At 46.2% G+C, this 8,359-nt stretch overlaps 1 protein-coding gene across 2 annotated transcripts; it reads left to right on the top strand.

Moving 5' to 3' along the window:
• The first annotated feature begins 226 nt into the window (after window positions 1–226).
• DCSTAMP (dendrocyte expressed seven transmembrane protein) lies at window positions 227–7,349 on the top strand. 2 transcript variants are annotated; one of them, XM_055546884.1, is made up of 3 exons: window positions 227–1,255; window positions 5,664–5,972; window positions 7,034–7,349. In XM_055546884.1, the coding sequence occupies exons 1-3, from the start codon at window positions 227–229 to the stop codon at window positions 7,226–7,228; spliced, it is 1,533 nt and encodes a 510-aa protein (XP_055402859.1). In that variant the 3' UTR covers window positions 7,229–7,349. The 2 variants fall into 2 exon arrangements, with proteins under 2 accessions (XP_055402859.1, XP_055402860.1); XM_055546885.1 differs by lacking the exon at window positions 5,664–5,972 and having other exon boundaries at window positions 227–1,053; window positions 7,034–7,058.
• The last annotated feature ends 1,010 nt before the right edge of the window (window positions 7,350–8,359 follow it).

Here is an 8,359-nt window from a genome sequence, read left to right as displayed (position 1 = left end):
GTCTGTACTTCCCTTCCCCACAATCTGGTGCCAGTAGTTAGCTTTACTGCGTTCAGGCGAGTGGACCCAATTTAAGTTCGAAAATAGTGTGGAGACTGAGAAGGGTAAAGAATTATGGCCATTCTCTTTGCAATCAGTCTATCACCGTGCCCTTTGCAAAGTGACAGAGGACACTTAAAAGCAGCATCTGACCCTGGTTTCTTTTTCATTTCCAGGAACACGGAGCATGGGTGTCTGGACCTCAGGCAGCAACATCTTCTTAAGCCTCTGGGGGACATATGTGTCTCCAAGAAGCCCTGGATGGATGGCCTTTGCCCAGCAGGTGGGCGTCTGCTGTTTTGTCGCTTTCATTTCCGTGGGCCTCCTCTCTGGGGCCTTCTACTGGTTCCTGTCCTCACTCACCGTCTTCATCACCTCCTGGATGGCCACGTGCGTTCTGCTGTGCTGCTCCAAGCACGCACGGTGTTTCATTCTGCTGTTCTTCCTCTCATGCGGCCTGCGTGAAGGCAGGAACGCTTTGATTGCTGCGGGCACAGGGGTGGTCATCTTTGGACACGTGGAAAATATCTTTCACAACTTTAAAGGGCTCCTGGACAGTATGACCTGCAACCTGAGGGCAAAGAGCTTTGCCATCCATTTCCCACTTTTGAAAAAATATATCGAAGCAATTCGGTGGGTGTACGGCCTTGTCACTCACCTGAGTCTATTTGATGATCTTGTGTCCTGGAACCAGACCCTGGAGGTCTCTCTTTTCAGTCCCAGCCAAGCCCTGGAGGCTCAGCTCAACGACACTACGGACAAAGCCCTGGGTGTCTTGTACCAGATGGTGACGGCGACGGAGGTGCTGTGCTCCCTGGGGCGGCAGCTCCTTGCCCTTACAGGGCTGCTGCTGGTGCTGCTTGGCACTGGCCTCTTCATGAAGCGATTCTTGGACCCTTGTGGCTGGAAGTTTGAGAACATCTACCTCACCAGGCACTTTGTTCAGCTGGACGAAAGGGAGAGGCATGAACAGAGGCCCTGTGTCCTCCCGCTGAATAAGCAGGAAAGGAAGAAGTATGTCATCATCCCGTCTTTCTGGCTGACTCCTAAAGACAGGAGGAACCTGGGCCTGTTTTTCCTCCCGGTTCTTACCCACCTCTATATCTGGCTGCTGTTTGCAGCCATAGATTATCTGCTGTACTCGCTCATTTTCTCCATGAGCAAACACTTCCAAAGCCTGCCAGGGCTCGAGGTGCGCTTGAAACTGCACAGACAGGTAGGTGCTCACAGGCCCATCTCACCTGGTATCCTCGCTGTTTGCTGTCTCTTTGCAAAAGATCGTGAACATCCCAAGGAAGGGCAGTGTTTTATTTCCTTTCTGGATCCCCAGGGCCTGGCATGGAGCCTGGAATGTAGGAAGAGCCCCAAACAAGTTGGTTAAACTGAGTTGAAACCCCAGTGTTATATGATAACGTTCTGAACGTCTTTGATCACTGCGTTAGTTTCCTGGGGCAGCCGTGTCCCAACAAAAAAGACCATGGTTTTTGTTCATCCCACCTTTCCTCTTTTCCATTTTTTCCCTGTGGCAGTTTATGATTACGTGGACATTTCAGGGAGGGGGCTTCCCTTGCCACTTCCCAGGTACAGTGGTAAAGAATCCAACTACCATTGCAGGAGATGCAAGAGACTTGGGTTCAATCCCTGGGTTGGGAAGATTCCCTAAGGTAGGAAATGGCAACCTACTCCAGTATCCTTGGGTGGAATATCTGCCATGGACAGAGGAGCATCAAGGGCTACAGTCCACGGGGTCACAAAGAGTCAGACACAACAGCCCATTCTGGACATTTCAGAGGATCTGCATGCTGTCAGATACTTGTCTTACTTGTTTTTAAACCCAGTCAGTGTGGAACTGAGCTAGGTGGGATGTGCACTTGTGTGTCTCGTGTATGTGTCTGTGGGCATGTGCACACACAATGTGTATAGCTGTATGTGTTTGCACATGCGTGTGTGTAGGGAAGTCATGCATGCTGGGTGGTGTGCACTGGCCTGGGCTGGTGAAAACACGGTCCACTGTTTCCATGTGTCGGACTTTCTTTCCTCTTTATGGAGCTACAGGAGGTTGTGCCTCTGCTGGGGGAAATCTCAGAGGGGAAGGACAGAAGGGGACCTGGAAACCCTCCTCTGAAACCCCACTTCCTCCTGCAGTGTCCACACTCTCCCTCCCTTTTCTCCTGGTCTGCAGGTGCTGTCTGGCCCCTGTCCCTCCCACTCCTGGGTTGCTTCTCAGAGTTGATTACTCTGAGCATTCCCTTCCCCTGAAGACTTCAGTTAATTACAAGAACCCCCTATTGCTCAAGATATCTGGAGCAGAGTGGATAATGGAAGCAGCGTGTCAGATGGAAGCCAAATAAGATTTTTCAGGCTGGCTGGATCCTGGGGGGCAGCTGGTAAAAGAACCCCTCCTTTCCTCCCCCACAGCCCATCCCCTTCCTATAGTCCCTTTTTTAACCAGCTCCTCTCTTTCTTTCTCTTTTTGCTCCTCTCTCATCTGTTTCTCTCTCAGCCAAAACCCATGCCTGGTTTGTGAATTCTCACTGTTTTAAACGGGGGTTGGGTGGGGAGACGGCGGTGGGAGAGGGAAGCAATCTATGCCTTTTGAAAAAGGCCCAGAAACTTCCCAGTGACAGCGTCCTGACAAATACATTTTTGGGTGTTGTTGAGGGGGTCCTGGGGATGCAAAGATGTCTCAAGCGTGAGGGCTACCATCAAGCAGCTCATGATCTGGCGGGGGGAGGCCGACTCGGACACTCACAAGGACAGCAGAGCAGTGGGCACTGGGACAGATGTGAGTATGAGACTGCTGTTCCGGCTCCTCTCAGACTCTGCTGCGGAACCTGGCAGACCATGCCTCCAGCGGCCGGCTTCCACGTGACTGTCAATGCCTCTCTTATTCCTGAATGTCCTTGGAGATTTCTGGTCCCTCTGTTGGGGCAGATTTGCAAAGCAGTCAAGCAAGAGGAGAAGGCAATGGCAACCCACTCCAGTACTCTTGCCTGGAAAATCGCATGGACGGAGGAGCCTGGTAGGCTGCAGTCCATGGGGTCGTGAAGAGTCGGACAAGACTGAGAGATTTCACTTTCACTTTTCACTTTCATGCATTGGAGAAGGAAATGGCAACCCACTCCAGTGTTCTTGCCTAGAGAATCTCAGGGACGGGGAGCCTGGTGGGCTGCCATCTATGGGGTCGCACAGAGTCAGACACAACTGAAGCGACTTAGCAGCAGCAGCAGTAAGCAAGAGGAGAAACACTGGCTCAAGGTTCCTCCCACTTTCATATGATTTATTTAAAGAAGAAAGGTGGGAGATGATGTGACTAGACCTGGCTGGGTGGCTGGGCACTGTAAGAAAAAGTAGCTACTAGGTTGCTACTTATTGAGCACCTACTGTGTGCCCAACACCATTCTGCATTAACTTTTTAGGACTGTCTGCTACCTGAGTGAATCTTTTCGTTTGTGACTCGATGCCGTTCTGGCAAATTGTTTACTTGGGAGAGGCAAGCGCATTTTAAAACATTGGAATACCATTTAATACATTGCTCTGTATTTTGAGAGTTTGTCTTCCACACTACCCTCTATCAAGCCCTTATGAAAGTGTTGACTCAATCCTGATTCCCAACTGCAAAATCCCCAGTTAGATTCCTAAACTAAATAACTTCTTTCCAGACCAGACACCCGCTGCTTTTTTATTGCAGGATTTCTCATCACTGACTCAATCAATGTGTTTGTTTCTTCAACGGTATTAAAAAGAGTGCATGCCTTTGCTCTGGGGACTGAAAACTCTCTACTTAATCTCAGGCAAACTGTCTTTTTTAAAAAAGAGAAAAGGAGAGACAACAAGAAGGCTTTCTCTTGCCTAGCTACAGTGCTAGGGAAATTGCAGATTGGACTTGACATTTGTGTTAAAGTCCCAGGATTGGGGTTTTCAGATTTTTCACTGGTATTGGGGTGAATCCAAGGTGCACGGTGTTCTCTGGGCGTGGTTGGGTTCTTTTCAGAAGTCATTGCCGGCTTTTGGGCCCCAGGGCTCTGGGGCGCTGGGGTGATAATAACTTACTAAGTATTCCAGTCTATAAGGTTAATGCTCCATCCCCAAGGTGCTTAATTTACACTGGGAGTAGTTTATTCATGGGCAGGATCTGGTCCATTAATTCCTGTTTTACCAAATTGGAAAACAGATCCACTGAGAGATGATGTGACTTTCTCAGGTCAGGGGAAAAGTAAGAGCTGAATCAGCACACATGTCTCCTGCTGGTGGCTTGTCTGGGTGGCCCAATGTCATCTGCCCTCTGGGTCAGTTTGATGAGGGCAGCTGGTTTATTCTGTTGCCTTCAAGCAGGAAGGAATGCACCCCTCCTAGCATCCAAGAGAGATGAGAAATTGTCCTATTTCGAGACCTCTATAAATAGGATTTTAGAACCACTTTCAGTAAATATACTCTTTTTAGTATCCTTGCATCAAGAATAATTCTACCCCATCCCCGCCACTTCAAGCTCTAGAAGGGTGACTGAGAACATAATTCAATGCCTCCACATCTTTATGACCTTGTGGTCTGCTGACGGGGTATTTGTCAAGATGCAGAGTCTATGACTAGGTCTTGATGGGGTCTGCTACAAAAAAAAATCTCTTCCAGTTGAGCTAAAACCATCTTTCATGAATCCCACATCCTCTGAAGTATAGAAACAGGTGTTCCATACGTGGGTGGTCGAAATTATTAGAAGAGGACTTCCCTGGTGGTCTGGGCTTCCTTGGTGGCTCAGATGGTGAAGAATCTGCCTGCAGTGCAGGAGACCCGGGTTTGATCGCTGGTTTGCTAAGATCCCCTGGAGAAGGGAATGACTACCCACTCCAGTATTCTGGCCTGGAGAATTCCATGGACAAAGGAGCCTGGCAGGCTACATAGTCCAAGGAACGCAAAGAGTCAGACATGACTGAGTGACTTTCACTTTTTTCTTTTCCCTGGTGGTCCAGTGGTTAAGAATCTGCCTGCCAGTGCAGGGGACATGGGTTTGATCCCTGGTCTGGAAGATCCCACATGCAGCAGAGCAATTAAGCCCATGGGTGTGCCACAGCTACTGAAACCTCAGTGCCCTAAAGCCTGTGCTCTGCAACAAGAGAAGCCACCACGATGAGAAGCCCAGGCATCGCAACTAGAGAGTAGCCCCAATTTGCCACAACTAGAGAAAGCCAGTGTGCAGCAATAAAAACCCAGTGCAGCCAAAACTAAAATAAATAAATTATTTTAAAATCCTTTCAAACATTAGTAGGAGAAGGATTTGCTGAAGCGAACAAATTTCTCTGCTTTCTTCTCGGAGCATTCAACAGTCTCGTGGGCATCATTTCTCTCTAAAGACGACACAGAGCAAACAAACTTACCTGATATCCTTCTCTCAAGGAAATCGATATTTCCCCAAATCCACTTTGCAAAACACTGCAGTAGCTACAACGAAAACTCCTCCCTTCTTTACTCCAATCGTTGCACATAAAAGGAGTTGGAATAGCTCCTTCCACCAAAGCTCCCTGCCTGTTTTAAGATGAATGCTACCTGCTGCAGAGCAGTACAGAGAAAAGACTAGGGCAGGGTATGAAAATGGCATGGATCTTGATGTTTTTATTCTTTCATTTTAGGAACAAGGGACTCAAGATATCATCCATGCTTCTTCCTTTAATATATCTCTGTTTGAACCGACCTGCATCCCTAAACCGAAGCTCCTTCTATCTAAGACCTGGATTCCTCTCAGCATCATTCTTGTAATACTAGTGACTCTAGGACTGCTGTCCTCCGTCCTGATGCAACTTAAAATCCTGGTGTCAGCATCCTTCTACCCAAGCGTGCAGAGGGAGCGCATGCAATACCTCCACGCGAAGATACTGAAGAAAAGATCAAAGCGGCCAGTGGGAGAAGTAAAAGGGAAACTGAGCCTGTACTTTACAAAGGTAAAGCTGAAATGGGGGTGTGACCTGTAACTAGGGAAATTTTGAGCTTCAAGGGCAAATGGAATTTCAAAGCACTCTTTCAAGTTTACGTTAAGGCTTATATCCCCAGCAACAGGTGGGGAGACCCTGGGGGTGAGGGGGTGAAGATGGGGAACAGATATACATGGCTAGGTCCAGAAGATTCTACAATAATGCTGGTCGTGCCAGAAGATTCTGCAAGAATAATCGTTCAAAACGCTGATTCCAAGTGAGTTTTTCAGTCTTATCGAAGAGAAGCTACTGGGAAGGCCTCCTCTAATGGCTACTAAAGGATAATGCCCAGAGTCATTTTACCAGAGTAAGTAAAGAACAGCAGGGAAGTATCTGCTACAACCTGGTGAACTCCAAAGAATTTGCTCATTGTCCAGCATTAAAAGACATAGGGACTGTTCTTGTAGTCCAGTGGCTAAGACTCCAAGCTTCCAATGCAGGGGACCCGAGTTTGATTCCTGGTTAGGGACCTAGGTCTTACCTGCTGCAATTAAGACCTGGTGCGGCCGCATAAATAAACATTGAAGTTTTTTAAAAATATATGATGATATTTATATGATATACGTATATTTATACATATGTATGATGACATAATGACTTTCACACACATATAAAATGAATGTTTGTCAAAGACTTTATTCAACTTATTAATTAAAAAGGGAACAGTAAGAAATTCCAACCAATTCAAAGAACAATTTAAATCACACACATATATACAAACCACTGAGAAGACCAAAATTAATTTGCTTAATAGATGCAAAACTGGCTTGTTCCAACAGGGTGAATGGGAGGATGAGTTGTATCCTACTGGGTGAAATTCATTTGCATAACTGTGGACAAGAATAATTTGCATTGTTGCCATCAGCCATCTACAACTTACAGAATCGGAAAATATTTCATAGACAATGAAAGACCAAGACAATCCTTAAGGATAAGCTTTTCTGGCCATTTTCAAAGTCTTTTGAAAAGTTTATGTCAGTGGCAGCTGAAATAATTCTAATGCTCATTCATCCAACTTTGTGTCTTTTCAGATTCATTTCTGGCTTCCAGTCTTGAAAATGATTGGGAAGAAACAAATGGACATTGCCAATGAAGACAACCCAGAAGAGACCCCACACAGCTCTTCATCTACCCTGTGCCAGCAGTCCTTCTCAAGTCTACAGATGGCAGCCCTTCCTCATCCCCAGCAAGAGAGAACTGCACAGCAGGATCCTTCAGCAGCTTAAGTTTGCAGGGTCAAGCTACTTTTTCCATAAAGGGCTCCCAGGTAAACGGTTAAGCTGTCTGTCTCACAGACCAGGCACGTGGTCTGGGCTGTGTCTCAGTGTAACAGGACTATAACCCAGGCCCTTCAGGGATGAGTCTCAGCATAGATTAATATTCAAAGGAAAAAATTAGAAAAAATAAAAATCTCTACTATAGACTCAACAAGTGAATATCAAGGAGAAATACATGTATGATGCCAGGAAAATATCTTTCAGTGCTTCTGTCCCTTCTCTGCCCTCCTTAATATCCTTCATGGTTATTTCCTATTCTCACAACTGTCTGTCTGCCTCCTGCAGCCTTACTCAAGAACTTTTTCCAAAACCCGTCTCCAGCAGCTCCCAATTTCTTCCCACCATCTCCTCTCTCCTACCCTCTACTTTCCTGGATCTCTTTGGTTTTTCCTCTTTTACCAAATTCTCTAGCCACATTTATTTAGAGAACACATTTATTAACATCATATGAAAGACTGGTTACAATGTTCACCTTGGGCCTCTTTTTCACGATACTGAACATACACCGTAGAGCACAGAGACATACTTCCCCTGTAATACCTAAGAAAAAAAAATACTGATTCTGTTTTCTCTATAGTGTCCGAGTAGGAAAGAAATACACATCAAATGTTTTAAAACTTTTCATTTTGAAAATTTTTCAGACTTACAAAAGAGTTGCAAAATAGTACCACATTCCACCTACCCATCACCCCTCATCTCTGAAAGTTACCATCTTATATAACTGCAGCACAATTGTAGCCAGGTAATAGCATTTGGAAAATGCAGAATCTACAAAACTCATTGGATTTTCACCAATTGTCCCACTAATATCCCACTAATGTCCCAAGGACTGGTCCTTGATCCAGTCCAGCCTCACGCATTGTATGTGTTTGTCATAGTTCCTTACTCTTGTCTGATCGGGGACAGTTCCTTTCTTTTTATTTCATGACCTTGACACTTCTGAAGAGTGCTGCCAGTTATTTTGTGAAATGTTCTTTGATTTGGGTTTGTCCGATGTTTCCTAGTAAGGGAACCCCGGAGACGTATTTTTTGGCAACGGTACTGCAGAAGTGCTGACATGCTCGTCTCAATGCACGAGAT

This window comes from Bubalus kerabau, chromosome 14 (genome assembly GCF_029407905.1).
Source record: "Bubalus kerabau isolate K-KA32 ecotype Philippines breed swamp buffalo chromosome 14, PCC_UOA_SB_1v2, whole genome shotgun sequence".
Taxonomy (NCBI): Eukaryota; Metazoa; Chordata; class Mammalia; order Artiodactyla; family Bovidae; genus Bubalus; species Bubalus kerabau.
This window is presented reverse-complemented; position numbering and strand designations above follow the sequence as displayed.

Excerpts from the sequence above, each read along its gene's own strand:
- DCSTAMP (XM_055546884.1), top strand. The coding sequence starts at position 227 with ATGGGTGTCTGGACCTCAGGCAGCAACATCTTCTTAAGCCTCTGGGGG. Across the intron at positions 1,256-5,663 it reads GCTTGAAACTGCACAGACAG|GAACAAGGGACTCAAGATAT; the intron begins GTAGGTGCTCAC and ends CTTTCATTTTAG. Across the intron at positions 5,973-7,033 it reads TGAGCCTGTACTTTACAAAG|ATTCATTTCTGGCTTCCAGT; the intron begins GTAAAGCTGAAA and ends GTGTCTTTTCAG.